We start from the raw sequence: 17,616 nt of genomic DNA on the forward strand, positions 1-17,616 counted from the left end.
AGAAGGACACTAGCATTTATTCCATGGTTCTCCCATTGAATCCGCAGGATGCAAAGGATGCATTGCTAATGGAATTTCTCTAGTGCTATTGTGTGACACTGGTACATAGTCCAGGTCTCACTGCAGTACAGGAGTGCGGTGGCAACAACTGCTCTGTACACTGGGACTTATATTGACTTGCCAAGATCATTGTCAAACACTCGCTGCCATAGCTTGTGGAAAGCTGAACTGGCACAGCTGATCTTGCGTTGGATCTCCTTGTCAATAGCACCTTTTTGAGGGAGGTGGCCATCAATGTATGTAAGTTCTCAACGTATTCCAGAGTCGTCTCTTCAACATATATAGGTGGAATATTTGGCTGACCAGGTGTGGGTTAATATGGGTTTTGTTAGGGTAACATTCAAGGATAGGGAATTGAAGAATTCAAGAGTGATTTGCAAAGCTGGTGCTGAGTGGGCAACAAACTGGAGATCAACTATAGATGACAATTGCTGGTTGATAATTTTTGTAATTGAATTCTCCAAAATCTTCTGCAAGATTTCCTGTCTTTGCGAAATATTTTTTAAAGAAAATTGTAAAACATGATTGGAACTAGATCAGTAAAGGAGTTCTGTGGATATCTTTTGAAAATCAATAGAATTATCAGAACCAATGAAATTCTCTTAAAATAAGTATGTTTACCATTTGTATCTAAGCAATAATCAACCTGCAATAATTTTGTGTAAATGATGATACATATGCAAGGGCCAGAATTTGGAAAGTGATAAATTATATGAATCTCATTGCTTAATTTTACTGATTTTTAAAAGTTATCTACAGAACTCCTTTACTGATTTACTTCCAATTTTTTTTGTGTTTTTGATTAGTTTCTGATCCTAAGTCTGTTAATATAATTAAAAAATTTAAATGATGAGGTAACTTACAAAAATAACTTTAGCATAGTTCTTCCAATTAGACCAAGATTGCAGTGAAATGTCATGGATCCCTTGCAAGGTCATTAGAACATACTGTATTTAACCTATGTTTGAGTTCCCATACATTGAGCAAGTTATTTGTTTCATATTTTAAAATAAATTTAACAAAACATTTTTGAAGATTACAGATAAGATTAATGTGGGAAAGCTTAAATGGACTTCATTCATTGTTTGCCCCTTACAGATGCAAACATTGTTTCCTTCATTTCATTTGAGATTATAAGTGGGAAGATGCAGCTTCTCATAAGATCTGCTTTAAGTATTCATTAGAGAAGCGAATAATGTTGTAGAAATATTACTGAGCTCCTCCACGTTTGGGTTAAAAGTAACAATTACAATACTGAACCTATTCAGAAATATGACTATATAGAAACTGGTTAAATCATTTCTAGTTATTTGCAGTGGGGATGTGTTTTGTTTTCACGTATTTGCCAAAGATCAAAATACAAAACTTGTTTTAATACTATATTCAATATTCATATGCTTTATTGTTTAAAATATACAAATGTCAATGTTCAAATTGCGCTTTTTTAATTAAGACTTTTTTGTTAAGTCACTATAATTTTTGGACTCTACCACAAAGTATGCAGGGTGCTGTTGGATTGACCTTCCTGGTGCTTTGGAGGTTCTTTCTTTTGCTCATCTAATTTCGTGATTGAATTTGAATCTTCCAACTGTGCATTGTTCCAGTATACTGCCAAGATTCTCCTTAAAGTTTTTTAGTATTTTATTGCTATGTCTGAAAATCAGGGAGAATTTCAGCAACTTTCTTCCTGAGATGTTTAATGCGCTCTTCCTTTTTTATCTCCTCTTTGATGAGTATTGGCAAACTCTTCCACGCTTTGAAAGCTGTCTTGACTATCCTCCTGGTGGAGAATACAAAAGAGAATTAGGGATGCAATGGAAAAGTGTAATACATACTCAAATTACAAGATAATTTACTAGATCAATCTGATTTCAGTAATTAATTCGGGAATATTCAAAATCCGTACTGTGGGTTGTTAGACTTAGCAAATTCAACTAGTTCACAGCTACAAAAATTATTTTTTTCACTGTGATTCTACCAATTAAGCCCATTACCTTTGATTATGTTCAGCTCCAATTCTTTCCTTTTCCCATGATGCAACCTTCTCCTCTGTCACATAACCAAACCAAGCAATAAAAGTGGATCTTCTTAGAACTGTCAGATAATGCTGACGTGCTTTCTCTTCCATAATATTGCAATAATCTTTGCACTGAAAAAATCATATTTTAGAATCACACTCTGTATTCAAATTCTGTAGCTTAAGTGAATCTTTTATAATCTTAGCCTGCATACATAGTAACACTCTGAAACTGTACTGGACTAGCCAAAACCAGGTACAGATTGATTGATTAAGGTGTCTGAAGCGTGAAAATTCTCTTAGGAATGTTGTAGTTTAGGAGTTAATGCCAGAGACCATTTAAAAATCAGTTACGTCTCCTGGTAACTGGTCAGTTGGTTCAAATGCTTTGTAAAAGAGGGGACCAATTAGGGTTTGAGGGGGTCAAAACCATATTCATTGCAGTGGAGAGAAGAAAGATTCAAAGGGAAGGGGTTGAATCTGGATCGGAGAACTACTGAAGCCTTAGTAGTCTGCACAAAAGAGAAGTCTGGGATTTTATGCACTCGGCTGTCCATAGCTGAAACAGTGAAGTATAGCCTTTTAAAGCTGTGTTAATTACTACCTAATTTACTAAGTCATTATTCTTAATAATTTCTTTCACTTTGTTACAAACTGACAGTCTTGCTGTCAATGTATTTATCACACCTGAATTCCTTTTAGCACTGCATTAAAATATTAGAGTAGCAACAGGTTGTATGATACTTTTGTAGATTTTACCTTGTGCAGACCAAATTAAAATACTATTTTAAAAGCAAAAAAATTCGGATGCTGGAAATCCAAAATAAAAATACCTGGAAAAACTCAGCAGGTCTGGCAGCATCTGCAGAGAGGAAAACAGTTAACATTTTGAGCCCTTATGACTCTTCAACAGATCTAAGTAAAAACAGAAGAGAGGTGAAATATAAGCTGGTTTGGGGGGCGGGGGGCAAGTAGAGCTGGATAGAGGGCCAATGATGGGTGGAGATAGCCAAAAGGACAAAGAGGTGTTGAAGGTGGTGATATTATCTAAGGAATGTGCTAATTAAGGGTAGAAAGCAGGGCAAGCAAGGTACAGATAGCCCTAGTGGGAGGTGGGGTGAAGGAATAGGCTAAAAGGTAGAGATAAAACAATGGATGGAAATACATTTAAAAGTAATGGAAATTGGTGGGAAAAGAAAAATCTATATAAATTATTGGGGGAAAAAAATGGGGGGATCAGAAAGGGGGTGGGGATGGAGGAGAGAGTCCATGATCTAAAATTGTTGAACTCAATATTCAGTCCGGAAGGCTGTAAAGTGCCTCGTCGGAAGATGAGGTGCTGTTCCTCCAGTTTGCGCTGAGCTTCACTTGAGCAATGCAGCAGGCCAAGGACAGACATATGGGCATGAGAGCAGGGTAGAGTGTTGAAATGGCAAGCGACAGGGAGGTCTGGATCATGCTTGCGGACAGACCGAAGGTGTTCTGCAAAGCGGTCACCCAGTCTTTGTTTGGTCTCTCCAATGTAGAGGAAACTGCATTGGGAGCAAAGAATGCAGTTGACTAAATTGAGGGAAGTGCAAGTGAAATGCTGCTTCACTTGAAAGGAGTGTTTGGGCCCTCGGATGGTGAGGAGAGGGGAAATAAAGGGGCAGGTGTTGCCCCTTCTGCGGTTGCATGGGCAGGTGCCGTGGGAGGGGGTTGAGGTGTAGGGGGTGATGGAGGAGTGGACCAGGCTGTCCCAGAGGGAGCGATCCCTGAGGAATGCTGCCGTGGGGGTGGGTGGGGGGGTGAAAGGAAAATGTGTTTGGTGGTGGCATCATGCTGGAATTGGCAGAAGTGGCGGAGGATGATCCTTTAAATGAGGAGGCTGGTGGGGTGATAAGTGAGGACAAGGGGGACCCTATCATGTTGCTGGGAGGGAGAGGAAGGTGTGATGGTGGATGCGCGGGAGATGGGCCGGACACGGTTGAGGGCCCTGCCAGCCACCGTGGGTGGAAAATCTTGGTTAAGGAAGAAGGAAAACACGTTAGAGGAACTGTTTTTGAAAGTGGCATCATCAGAACAGATACGACAGAGGCGAAGAAACTGAGAGAATGGGATGGAGTCCTTACAGGAAGCGGGGTGTGAGGAGCTGTAGTCGAGGTAGCTGTGGGAGTCGGTAGGCTTGTAATGGATATTGGTAGACAGTCTATCACCAGAAATTGAGACAGAGAGGTCAAGGAAGGGAAGGGAAGTGTCAGAGATGGAGCATGTGAAAATGATGGAGGGGTGGAAATTGGAAGCAAAATTAATAAATTTTTCCAGGTCCAGACGAGAGCATGAAGCAGCACCGAAGCAATCATCGATGTACCGGAGAAAGAGTTGTGGGAGGGGGGCCAGAGTAGGACTGGAACAAGGAATGTTCCACATACCCCATAAAGAGGCAGGCATAGCTGGGGCCCATGCGGGTACCCATAGCCACACCTTTTATTTGGAGGAAGTGAGAGGAGTTGAAGGAGAAATTGTTCAGTGTGAGAACAAGTTCAGCCAGATGGAGGAGAGTAGTAGTGGATGAGGATTGTTTGGGCCTCTGTTCGAGGAAGAAGCAGAGAGCCATCAGACCATTCCGGTGGGGGATGGAGGTGTAGAGAGATTGGACGTCCATGGCGGTTGGGGCCAGGGAACTGGAAATTGTTGATATGATGTAGGGTGTCAGAGGAATCACGGATGTAGGTGGGAAGGGACTGGACAAGGGGAGAGAGAATGGAGTCGAGATAGCGAGAAATGAGTTCCGTGGGGTAGGAACAGGCTGATATGATCGGTCTGCCGGGACAGTCCTGTTTGTAGATTTTGGGTAGGACGTAGAAGCAGGCCATCTGAGGTTGGGAGACTATCAGGTTGGAAGCTGTGGAAGGAAGATCTCCAGAGGAGGAGGTCAGTGACAGTCCTGGAAACAATGGCTTGATGTTCAGTGGTGGGGTCATGGTCCAGGGAGAGGTAGGAGGAAATGTCTGCAAGTTGACGCTCAGCCTCCGCGAGGTAGAGGTCAGTGCGCCAGATTGTTGTTGTTACAGCACCACCCTCGTCAGCGGGTTTGATGACAACGTTAGGGTTGGACCTAAGAGAACGGAGTGCAGTAAGTTCAGAGAGAGACATCTTTTGGCTATCTCCACCTATCACTGGCCCTCAATCCAGCTATACTTGTCCACCGCCCCCACCGCCCCCCACCACCCCCCCCCCCCCTCCCCCCACTTAAAACAGCTTATATTTCAACTGTCTTCTATTTTTACTTAGTTCTGTTGAAGAGTCACACGGACTCGAAACGTTAACAGTGTTCCTCTCCGCAGATGCTGCCAGACCTGCTGAGTTTTTCCAGGTATTTTTATTTTTATTTTAAAATACTATTTGTTTTCTTCCCCATAAAATGAATTGCAAAACACTTTCCACACTATTTCAAATGAATTGGTTTGAAACTGTTTGTCCAGCTGTAACCATGAGGGTGAATTTAGATAACAAAAACAATATGCATTTACTTTTGTACTCAAGCCTGCATTTACTTGAGGTATTAGAACTTAAGCCTTTTAGATATGGGAATTTTTATCTAACAGTATATGTTTCAGTATTGTTTATTAATCATCTTGAACTCCAATTTTAAATAACAGCATCTTGAATTCTAACTTAAGTCAGGTACAGTGTTTAATCCCCAGGTCAGGATTTTTTTTGTTGTTATTAAGCAATATTTAATGCATAGTAAACAATTTTACATTGAATATGTGCTGCACAGTATAGGAAACAATTTGAACTCTAATTTTAAACATTGTCCAATTGCAAACTAAGAATGTTCTTGCATGAACTTAAGACTGAATTTGGTAGCTCTATAGGGGCTTGTGTAATTTTTTTAAGAGCAAGTATAGCTACCCTCTTCAAGAGCAGTTTTACTGTTAGGTTGAATGATCAGAGATTAAAAGGCAACTCTCCTGTTAATGCGCACATGTGCTTAAATTTAACATGTGAATTTACAACACGCTAGCAGTATTGGCACTCAATTCTCAAGCAATTGCTCCGAAGCACCACAAATGTCTGAGTAATGGTATGTATACGCATGCTTATCAACCTCTTGGATAGACATGTCTGTAGCAATTATTTCTTATTACTTTCCATTACAAGATGAATGCCATTTGGGTTTTAACTTATCCTTCTATAAAGACTCTGCATAATTCTCCCATCACAGAATCTAATTGCTTCTTAAATGACTTATTACTTACAAAAGTTATCCTTACCAAGTTGATTCCACATGTTGTTTACTCCTAAAGTTTGCCTTTTCCTAGTTTGAATGTGCCCCGTTGTCTCAATAGTTTGAAATAATTTATTGAATCAGTTTTTCATACCATTTACCTCTTAACATATCAGATTTAGCACTTTTGCTCTAATGGAGTTATTTTTTATTCCTATTTACAGGGCCATACATCGTATTTTTCACGTCTTATTTACCATTTGCCTGTTCAATTACAAATTGGTGAAAAGAAGTATTCAATTACTGGTTAGGTAATGTCTACAAATTTAACCAATTTGCATTGATTTTGTGAATCCAAGGTGATGATGCAATTTAAAAATAATAGAGACACACACACTAGGCACCTCCCCTCACACTGGCATGACAGCAATTTATTATGAATTACTAAATTTTACTCAATCACTTCTTTTATCTTCAGGATAATAATACTAGCCCCTTTTTCTCCTGAAAAATCTCTAGTTACTAAAAGTAGCACAATTATTTTCACACCAGATTGCCAGCCATTTACTTCCATCCTTGATTTTACAAAATGTTGCATTAATTGCATTTTCAATCTTTGCAGTTGGAGATCATTTATTTGTGGTTGGATTTTTTATCACTATTTATTATGCTGGGGGAAAGGGGGTTCTGGGCAGTCCAGGTTGGCTGCCACACTCCTCTGGTCTCGCCAGCACACCATCCCCCCCCCGCCATCCTCCCACCCCACCCTGGTGAAGTGTGCCTTATTTCCCACCGCACGAATTGGGCACCCTGTTTATCTCCTCCTTTGCACCAGCTTCTCCAACCTAATCTTGTAACTAAATTCCCTCAGCTCTGGAACCATTCTGGCAAATGTCCTCGTAATGACCTTCATAGTCTTTCTAAAGTGTGTTGACGCGATTTCAGATAAAATCCCCAGCATTTAGACAAAAATTAAACAATTGCAGCTACTGGAAATCTGAGACAAAACTAGAAGATGCTTGAAACACTGTCTCAATCAGCATCAGCAGAAAGTACAGACAAGTTGACATTTCAGGTGAAGAGTCCACAGCCAAAACCAGAAAAAAATTCATTCACGGGATGTAGGTGGCGCTGGCTAGGCCAGTATTTATTATCCATCCCTAATTGCCCTTGAGGTGGATGGTGGTGAGCTGCCACATTGCTGTAGGTCTGGAGTCATATGTCGGCCAGACCTTAACTATTCCAGATTTCCTTCCCTAAAGGACATTAGCGAACCAGATAGATTCTTCATCAAACTTTTAATTCTAGATTTTTATTGAATTCAAATGTCACCATCTGCCATGGTGGGATTCAAACCCAGGTCCCCAGAGCATTACCCTGGATCTCTGGAATAACAGTCCAAGACTATACCATTCTGCCACCACCTCCCCTGTTAATGTGTCTGTTCTCTCCACAGATGTCAAATAATGAGTTATCCAGTACATTAACTATTCCAGTAGGGGAGATGGTTGTGTAGTGATAATGTCACTGGGCTAGTATTCCAGAGTCTCAGGCCAATGCTCTGGGGTCACAGGTTTAAATCCACCATGGCAGCTGGTGTAAAATTTGGAAACTATCATTGTTGTAAAAAACCTAGGTGGTTCACTAATGTACTTTAGGGAAGAAAATCTGTCATCCTGGTCTGGCCTACAGATCCACAGCAATGTGGTTGACTTTAAACTGCCCTCTAAGATGGCCTAGCAATCAAAGGAATATAGGGATGAGCAATAAATAAATAAAAAGTTTCCTATTTCTAACTATCAAGGCTCTGCTTAACCCAATGTTGCTGACATAACCATGCTAACATATGTGACAAATTTCTAAAATCATTTAGCATTTTAAAGCCTAAAAATAGTACATAAACACCATATACAAGTAATTACTCTGCAGTTTTGACATTGTTGAGAATATTTAAGTTTGATTTTTTTTTCAGTTCACTTCTTTCTGTGGAGCCTTTTTTATGAATTTATGGGATGTGAGTGTCGCTGGCTAGGTCAGTATTTATTATCCATGCCTAATTGCCCTTGAGGTGGGTGGTGGTGAACTGCCACCTTGAACCACTGCAGTCCATGTGGTGTAGGAACACCCACAGTGCTGTTAGGGAGGGATTCCAGGATTTTGATCCAGTGACAGCGAAGGAACGGCGACATATTTCCAAGTCAGGATAGTGTCCTTGTCCTTCTAGATGGTAGCAGTCATGGGTTTGGAAGGTGGTGCCTAAAGAGCCTTGGTGAGTTCCTGCAGTGCATCTCGTAGAGGGTGCACACTGCTGTCACTGTGTCAGTGGAGGGAGTGAATGTTTGTGGATGGGCTGCTTTGTCCTGGATGGTGTTGGGCTTCCTGAGTGTTGTGGGAGCTGCACTCATCCAGGCAATTGGGGGGTATTCCATCAAACTCCTGACTTGTGCCTTGTAGATGGTGGACAAGCTTTGGGAAGTCAGGAGGTGAGTTACTCACCACAGGATTCCTAGCCTCTGACCTGCTCTTGTAGTCACGGTATTTATATGCCTAGTCCAGTTCAATTTCTGGTCAATTGTAACCCCCAGGATGTTGATAGTGGAGGATTCAGAGATGGTAATGCCCTTGAAAGTCAAGGGACGATGGTTAGATTCTCTCTTGTAGGAGATGGTCATTGCCTGGCACTTGTGTGGTGTGAATGTTACTTGCCACTTAGCCCAATCCCAGATATTGTACAGATCTTGCTGTATTTGCACTTCGACTGCTTCAGTGTCTGAGGAGTTACAAATGGTGCTGAATAGTGTACAATCATCAACAAACAGCCCCACTTCTGGCCTTATGATGGAGGGAAGGTCATTGATGAAGCAGCTGAATGTTGTTGGGTGCCGGACAATACCCTGAGGATCTCCTGCAATGATGTCCTGAAATGAGATGATTGACCTCCAACCACAACCATCTTCATTTGTGCTAGGTATGACTCTAACCATATATATTAATGACTTGGATTCAGGGATAGAAGGTACTATAGCTAAATTTGCAGATGACACCAAAATAGGTGGGAAAGTAAGTTGTAATGAAGAAATAAGAAATTTACAAATGGATATGGACAGATTAGGTGAATGGGCCATAATTTGGCAGATTGAGTTTAACATGGATAAGTGTGAGGTTATTCATTTTGGTCAGAAGAATAAAAAGGCGACTTATTATTTAAATGGAGAGAAACATCGGAATGCTTCAGTGCAGAGGGATCTGGGTGTCCTCGTGCATGAATCGCTGAAAGCTAGTATGTAGGTACAGCAGGTAATAAGGAAAGCAAATGGAATTTTGGCATTTATTGCTAAAGGAATTGAGAATAAAAATAGTGAAGTGTTGTTGCAACTGTACAAGGCATTGGTGAGACCGCACCTGGAGTAGCGTGCACAGTTTTGATCCCTTTACTTGAGGAAGGATGTAGTTGCATTGGAGGCAGGTCAGATGAGGTTCACTAGATTGATTCCAGAGATGTGGGGCTTGTCTTATGAGGAGAGATTAAGCAGTTTTGACTTGTACTTGCTAGAGTTTAGAAGAATGAAAGGAGATCTAATTGAGGTATAAAAGATGCTAAAGGGAATAGACAAAGTAGACGTGGAGCAGATGTTCCCCCTTGTGGGGCATTCTAGAATGAGAGGCCATAGTTTTAGGCTAAGGGGTGGTAGATTTAAATCAGAAATGAGGAGGAATTACTTTTCTCAAAGGGTCGTGAATCTGTGGAATTCATTACCTCACAGTGCAGTGGATGCTGGGAAGCTGAATAAATTTAAGGAGGAAATAGATAGATTTTAAATTAGTAACAGGTTGAAAGGTTATGGGGAGAGGGCGGGAAATTGGAGTTGAGGCCGAAATTAGATCAGCCATGATCGTATTGAATGGCAGGGCAGGCTCAAGAGGCTGAATTGCCTACTCCTACTCCTGCTCCTAGTTCTTATGTTCTAACCAGTGGAAATTATTTTTCTCCTGATTCCCATTGACTCGAGTTTTGCTAGGGCTCCCTGATGCCACATTTGGTCAAATGCTGCCCTTGATGTCAAGGGCAGTCACTCTCCCCTCACCTGTTTTCCTTTTGTCCATGTTTGAAACAAGGCTATAATGAGGTCAGGAACTGAGTGACCCTGCCAGAACCCAAACTGAGCATCAAGAGCAGGTTACTGCTGAGCAAGTGCTGCTTGATACTACTACTGATATCTGTAAAGTGATGGAAGGGATCATAGAGAGTAGACTTATTGTAATTGGTTGGGTTGAATTGGCCCTGCTTTGTGTACAGGACATACCCGGGCAATTTTCCACATTGCTGGGTAGATGCCAGTGTTGTAGCTGTACTGAGCCCATAGCCTTTATAGTATCCAGTGCCATCAGCCGTTTCTTGATATCATGTGAAGTGAATCGAATTGGCCAAAATCTGGCATCTGTGATGCTGGTGTAAGGGGAATACAGTAAGAATTTATTGAAAGGAAATTACTTAGAATCTCCAGACAGACAGTGCCATCAAGTACATTAACAGTTAAGGGTTACCAGATGAACTTTGCACACCCTTAGAGCCTGCAATCACCAGAAAGACCCTGGCAACTAGACTGGAGACAAGGGATGAAAACAAGATAGAATAAGTGTGTTTGTCAACAGATAAGGAAAGAACAGATGGTCCCAGCTTAGATAGAGGGAGAAGGCTCTGCCTGGATGAAGGGGGATGAAAGTACCTAGAACCAGAGATACCTGTTTAACGTAAACCTATATGCTGACAACAATGGAATCTAAATAATGTTCTTGTACGTGATCAGTCTTGTATAAACAAGCTGTATACTTGTAATTTGGTAGAGTCCTACCTCAAGCTGCTTTGAGGTGGTTCCCTCCTTGCAATTACTTGAATAAACAATTGTAACCTGTATCTGAGCCTCCTATGGTTTGTAAGTCAAAGATACCAACTCACTGAGATGGCACATCTGGCTGAAAATTGTTGCAAATGCCTTATCTTTTGCACTGGCATGCTGGGCTCCCCCATCATTGAAATTGGGATATCTGTGGAGCCTCCTCCTCCAGTGAGGCTCCATTCACGGCTGGATGTGGCAAGACTGCAGAGCTTAGATTTGATCAGTTGGTTATGGAATCGCTTAGCTCTATCACTTGCTGCTTATGCTGTTTATCACTTAAGTAGTCCTGTGTTGTAGCATCACTAGGTTGACACCTCATAGTTAGGTATGCCTGGTGCTGCTCCTGGCACGTCCTCCACCACTCTTCATTGAATCAGGGTTAATCCCCTGGTTTGGTAGTAATGGTAGAGTAGGAGATTTTTGTATTGAATTCAAATTCCGCCTGCTGTGGTGGGATTTGAACCCAGGTCCCTAAAGCATTACCCTGGGTCTCTGGGTTACTAGTCTAGTGACAATATAACTACGCCATTGATTTTAGTACCCAAAATTCAATCTTCCATTGACTGGATTACATCTTATTCAGAGATTTCAAAAAGAATGAAACATATTATATTGACTTTTAAAGCTCTGCAAAATCAAAATTAGTTGTTTAAAATGAGATTTATTGATGTCCTGAAAAACATATGCATATTAAAATTTAAATATCCTTTGAGAATTTTAATTTTACTAAGAAAAACATTATATTAACAAATATACCATAATATGCCTGTGAAAATTTGTTTTATGATATACCCACCTTTAGCCAATTCTTGAAACACCTTTTAAGAAGAATCCCATGGTATACCTTTTCAGCTTTGAAACTCTTTTCAGCCAGTGACTCTGTTACACTCTGATGCCAGTTACGTAGACATAGGTGTAGGATTAAAGAGGTGTAATAATCTTCTGCTAACTACATGGTCATAGAAAAAAATTGTCCAATGAGTAACAAGTTGTATTTATATAGCACCTTTAGCATAATAAATCACCCAAAGTTTTCCACGGGAGGTTTATAAAGCAAAATTTGACACTAAGCCACACAATTTGTCAAAGGAGTAGGTTTTAAGGAGACAAGAAAGGTATGGAGATAGGTTTGTTGCAAAACTTACTGATTGGCTGTAAAAATGCATTTAACAAGTCTGCGTGTATTCTGCTACGAGAACGTACAGTAGCTCTCATTGTGCTGTCTCCCTTGTGCACAAATAATAAATGGGGTTTCTACGTACGAAATGATGCCTCAGTGTGATTAATCTCCGACACACTGGGTAAAAGAAATAGTTTTTGGGAATGGACATCTCTTTACTCAGCAGCCATGGCAGCAGAGAAATCATCAAACCTCTGAGATTGAATCCTTTCACGGCTGTATCCCAGGGATCATCTTTGCCGAAATGGATGCTGAGTAATGAGCTCCCTATTTACCTTGTTTGTTTTCATTCAGGGGAGAGTTGCACTGAGCTCCTCTGTGTAATTTCCCACCTTCGTCTCGGGTCTCTCCAGTTCTTCCTCATATCTTAGACCTTAACGTTAGTGCCTGCAACACTTGAATGTTAAAAGATAACAGAAGTTACCTTCATGTTTTGCTTGGAGATTTCTACAAGTTTCTTCCAGGGTTCTAGGCCACGTTTTTGTAGAAGAAAATGCTGATGGTGCTTTTCTGCAGCAGACTGGAATTCTTTCTCTTTTTCCAACCTCAACTGCTTCTCAACTTCTCTCTGCAATGACATTTGGAAAATCAGGTATACTCAGTATTATGAATTCGTACATCTTCTATTGCTTTAACAGGGTTTAGTTTTGCTATTAATGTTGGATTTATCAAAGCAATTTTTCAATTTTGTGTTACTGCTTTAAGATTTTAATCAAATTAGGAAAATTAATTTACTTAATTACTTTAGATGCTTCTGAAAACAATCTGCATGATCACTCATAAAACGTAAAACAAGGAAAAATACTTACTAGTACAAAATGAACACTAGTTTTACTCCCCTCCTCATTATATTTTCCCTCTTTCCTGGTTGTCAGTAAATAGGGGCAAATAGCATCACCCAGTTGCAGAGACAAGCCACTGCAGCTATAGAATCTCAATTCCATTTAAACATAGAGGAAACTATGATTTCAAATGTAACACTTCACAAGTGAAATCTTTTATTTTTGGGTTTTAAAGATTTTGAACTTTATGATGCAGTATGGTCTGTACTTTCTGCATGACTTCCATCCGGGTAACAAATCAACCAAATTAACCAAATCAAAAGATACAAAAATAATTTGTGCATAAATTGTGCATATAACTGAGATGCTCAACTATCCAAGGCCTTTGAAGCTAATTCAACAATCCCTTCCGCTGAACCAGTCCCCACCCACAGAACTGGCTGTGGCCTAAGGTCAAAAAAGTGACTTTCCTCCAACTGCGCTCATTCGGGAGGGTTGGTCATGCTATGGCACCCATGGTGACATTAATCCACTGATGCCACAGGCCTGCATTGCTAGTGCAGATCTTAGGTCTTGTGGATGCCAGTCTCACTCTAAAGGAGTGTTTTTTCCACACAACTTCTATACTACCCGTGTTTTCATACTGCTTTTTACCGAGCTTGCATCAAATCACCCTTCAAACTATGCTCGCTGATCTACAATGGCTCCCAGTTAAACAGTACTTCTTTAGCTGAGATCTTAACTCTCATTCCTGTTTTCAAGTCACTCCATGACCTAGTCCCTGCCTATCTCTCTAATTTCCTCCAGTCCGAACAACCTTCCAAGTTAACAAAAACAGAATTACCTGGAAAAACTCAGCAGGTCTGGCAGCATCGGCGGAGAAGAAAAGAGTTGACGTTTCGAGTCCTCATGACCCTCCGCTGATGCTGCCAGACCTGCTGAGTTTTTCCAGGTAATTCTGTTTTTGTTTTGGATTTCCAGCATCCGCAGTTTTTTGTTTTTACCTTCCAAGTTATTTGCTCCTCTAATTCCAGCCTCTTCAACATCCCTGACTTTAATCCCTCCACCTAAGCTTTCGGTCCCAATATCTACTTATGTGGCTTAGTGTCATATTTTGTTTTGTAATGCCTCTGAAGAACCTTGGGATGTTACAGGCATTATACAAATACACATTGTTGTTGTGCCTCACCACAGTATCTCAGAATCTCCTTTGGCCTTGTTCTGTCACACATTGATTATGGTCAATTACGCTACTTAATTGTTTTGATTCAGGGGAGATTTTACATTTGGTTTTATGTTAATTAATTAGCACAAACTTAGGTCTAACTTCACCTCTGCAAAACTAACGCATAGTTGGGCACAATTTGCCAAATGAGCCCCAGTGGAAACTCCAGGAATATAGTTTAAGTTTCAAATACTCTTTTTTTTAAAAAAAACTTAATTTGTGAATTATTAACAGGATTTTAAATGGGTTGTTTATACAAATACTTTAGAATTAATCTGGAGCAGTTTCAGCATTTCTTTCAAGGAATCCAGTTAACTATCTGACCAATATGATAAAGCAAGATGTTCTCAAGCTGCTTGTGCTTCATAATAGATTCAGCTTAATCACCAGATGAGGCCAGATTTAAGAAGTTCTTTGGCAATCCACTAGACTTTGGGAAATAACTAAACTTCGAATCTTTATATTACTAACAGTGTTAGTTTGTTCTGTTGGTCAGAGAATGGAAGGAGCACATTATAACCTCAGAACTATTTAGTCCTACCTGGAAAGAGCACAAATGAAACACACAGCCTATATTGAAATAAAATGCTGTTAACAGTCCTTCAATGTTTACATAGTGAACTCAGAAAATACATATGAAACAAACGTCTTTCCACTTAATCTGGAACCTTTCGATTATATCTAAATAAAACAGTATTTTTATTTTTCAGCAGGTACAAAAAATATACTAAAAATTAATTTCAGCTCTCTGCATGTTGGTTGAATAGCAGGCATTACAAATATTCTTTTAAAATTCAAACCTGTCTTTGCAGTCTTCTCTCCTCAATCTTCTTTTCTAGAGATGCTTGTTTCTCAGCTTGCAGCTGCCTCTCCCTCTCTTCTTCTTCTGCTCTCAGGTAAGCCTTTAATCAATCAAGAAAAATAAAACATTGTGCGGTTAGTCAATTTATCAATTTATAGCTTCTCAAGTTCAAATTTACTGTTTTTCAAATATTTAACTGCTATTTTGAAATGCCCACAGTTGGATCTTGTTTTTATTGTCACTTGCAAGCTTTGTATTGAGACACAGCTTGAGAGAGAGTCTAACGACTGTAGAATCCATGATTCACTTTACAGGGCAACACGAGGGTAAAACTTTAGAGATCTGATTGTTTTAAATATTTTCTGATGTTTATCTTAATGCTGGTCTGGGTTTTTATACAGAATGAAATTCAGCAGTGACCTTATGAGTTTGACACTTCCTTGAGATACTACAACATTAATTAGAAAGTGAACAATTTAGAAAAGGGAACGGAGTCACCTTTGAAGAAGGGTCATACGGACTTGAAACACGTTAACTCTGTTTCTCTCTCCACAGATGCTATTACACCTGCCAAACTTTTCCAGCATTTTCTGTTTTTGTTAGTCACTTTTACTTGTTTTGTTATTTCTGTATGCCATTGTTAATGGTACAATGTAAAGTCCTACATCAGTAACGGGTCACCAATCATTAATATTGGAGGAGGGGTGAAAGGAGTGCAGGTGCGGGCGTGTGCAGGCGTGCCTCCGATTGGCGCCACGCCACCATTTTACATCCAGTGTGACATCTGCCAGGAAGTGCTATGTGCTCCCTGTGTGAGCTGGGGGGGGGAGGCGGGGAAGAATTCCCTAAGCCGGGAGTGCACTCTTTTGCGCATATGTGTGAAAGAATGCACTCATCTCACTGAGGCTAAGTGCTGCCTCAGGGAGATCAACGTTAAATTTAAAAATGGTCAATGGAGAAAAATAAAATTTCCCTGACATTCCCAACACATGTGACAGTGTCACATGAGGGGAAATGTCCATCACTTTTACTCAAACTTTTAATAACCTTCATGAAACCTCATCCCTCTCATGGATGAGGTTTCATGCTTTTTCTGAAGGCAACCTTAAGGTTGGACAGGCAGGTCCATTAACTACTTGAATTAGTTTTTAAATGGCCTCAACTGGCCGTTGACAGGTCAGTGGGCGTACAGCTGATTCAGCTGCACCCCCGCCGACCTGAAAATTGAAATGCCATTGGGAGTTCCGCCCGACCTTATTCCACGTCATTTTACGCATCGGTGAGCGCCCCCCCTTCCCGCTTGCCGACCTCAATATCCTGGCCTAAATGTATTTTATTAAGCACAATGTTTAATATTTCCATACTCCTGATTTCACCAAGAAAGGCTTTAGAAAACAGTTCTGCTCTGCAGACTAAGTAGCATGTGGATAAACACAATATCCTTTGAAATTTGGAACCTAGGTTATAATTCAGCATGAGGATCTCTAACCTTGATCTTCTGAGGAGCAGCAATCCTCATTGGATTGCCGTCCCGCTCAAAAATTCCGACAACGCTGCTCTGCAGTTCTTCTGGGATCTTCCAAGCCCAGCTTTTCCAGAAATGCAGAGCGCAGCTTCTCTTGAGAGCTCCATTGAAGTAGAGGACAGTCAGGGTGAAGACAGGACAAATCCCCTTTTACGGCACCAGCTGCCATGTGGTAAGTTTAAATGTCCAGGTTGAATGTTAGAGAATTGGTAAGTGGATGGTGGAGGTGGATGGGGTAGGCTGGTTGGTGGGTGGTGAGGTGGTCAGTGAGGGCAAGGTGGTAGTCAGGTCTGGGGGGGCTAGTCAGGGGGAATTAGTGTGCATGAAGGAGGCTGGTGTCAGCTTTGTAATTACTCAGATGTTAGACTAAGTTTTAATCTGTCTAATATTTCTTGGGTAACTATCCAGGTAAGTATATCTCATCTATCCGAAGTCTCCATCTCTAACACTGAGTCGGAGAAATTTGTGGAGGGTCCCAGGGAGCAGGGAAGTTGCCCATTGGAAGCTGAAACTTCTTAGGCAATTCCCACATAGGTCAGCACATCAGGCCTTCCACATCTGCCTGACATGCATCTGTCATATGTCTGGTCTCCGATGATCCTGAGACTGGAAGATTTGGGTCTCTGTTCGCTAGCTGCACAGGGTCGATGCAGAATGAGCGCATTGTCATAGTTAAAGATATATACACTTTTGGTCTTCACTTTATCCATTCAAACCCAGATGAACTGTATATGGAACTGTAACTGCTTCTGGAATGTTCAGTCTTATCGGACATCATCTTCATTAGAAGTATTAATTATATTCATGTGCTAGATATTCATCTTGGAGTCAGTTATACAATGCAATTATTTGCTCCATATACATGTATCTTTCTGTTCAATTAACTGTTACTTTAATGCATAGTCATACCATAT

General features: G+C 40.6%; 1 protein-coding gene across 6 annotated transcripts in view; it reads right to left on the minus strand.

Annotated features, from left to right (window-relative positions):
• Positions 1-1,442: 1,442 nt before the first annotated feature.
• Positions 1,443-17,616, minus strand: part of ccdc191 (coiled-coil domain containing 191) — a 52,016-nt gene continuing 35,842 nt past the window's right edge. For 5 of the 6 annotated variants that reach the window (XM_041210600.1, XM_041210598.1, XM_041210603.1 and 2 more), the window contains 5 exons: positions 15,176-15,277; positions 12,793-12,936; positions 11,985-12,137; positions 2,055-2,209; positions 1,443-1,840 (listed from right to left, as the gene is read on the minus strand). In XM_041210600.1, coding sequence (XP_041066534.1) covers positions 1,708-1,840; positions 2,055-2,209; positions 11,985-12,137; positions 12,793-12,936; positions 15,176-15,277 — 687 coding nt within the window. In that variant the 3' untranslated portion in view covers positions 1,443-1,707. The remainder of the gene's footprint in view (positions 1,841-2,054; positions 2,210-11,984; positions 12,138-12,792; positions 12,937-15,175; positions 15,278-17,616) is intronic. The other variant, XM_041210602.1, reaches the window with a different exon arrangement.

This window comes from Carcharodon carcharias, chromosome 18 (genome assembly GCF_017639515.1).
Source record: "Carcharodon carcharias isolate sCarCar2 chromosome 18, sCarCar2.pri, whole genome shotgun sequence".
NCBI lineage: Eukaryota > Metazoa > Chordata > Chondrichthyes > Lamniformes > Lamnidae > Carcharodon > Carcharodon carcharias.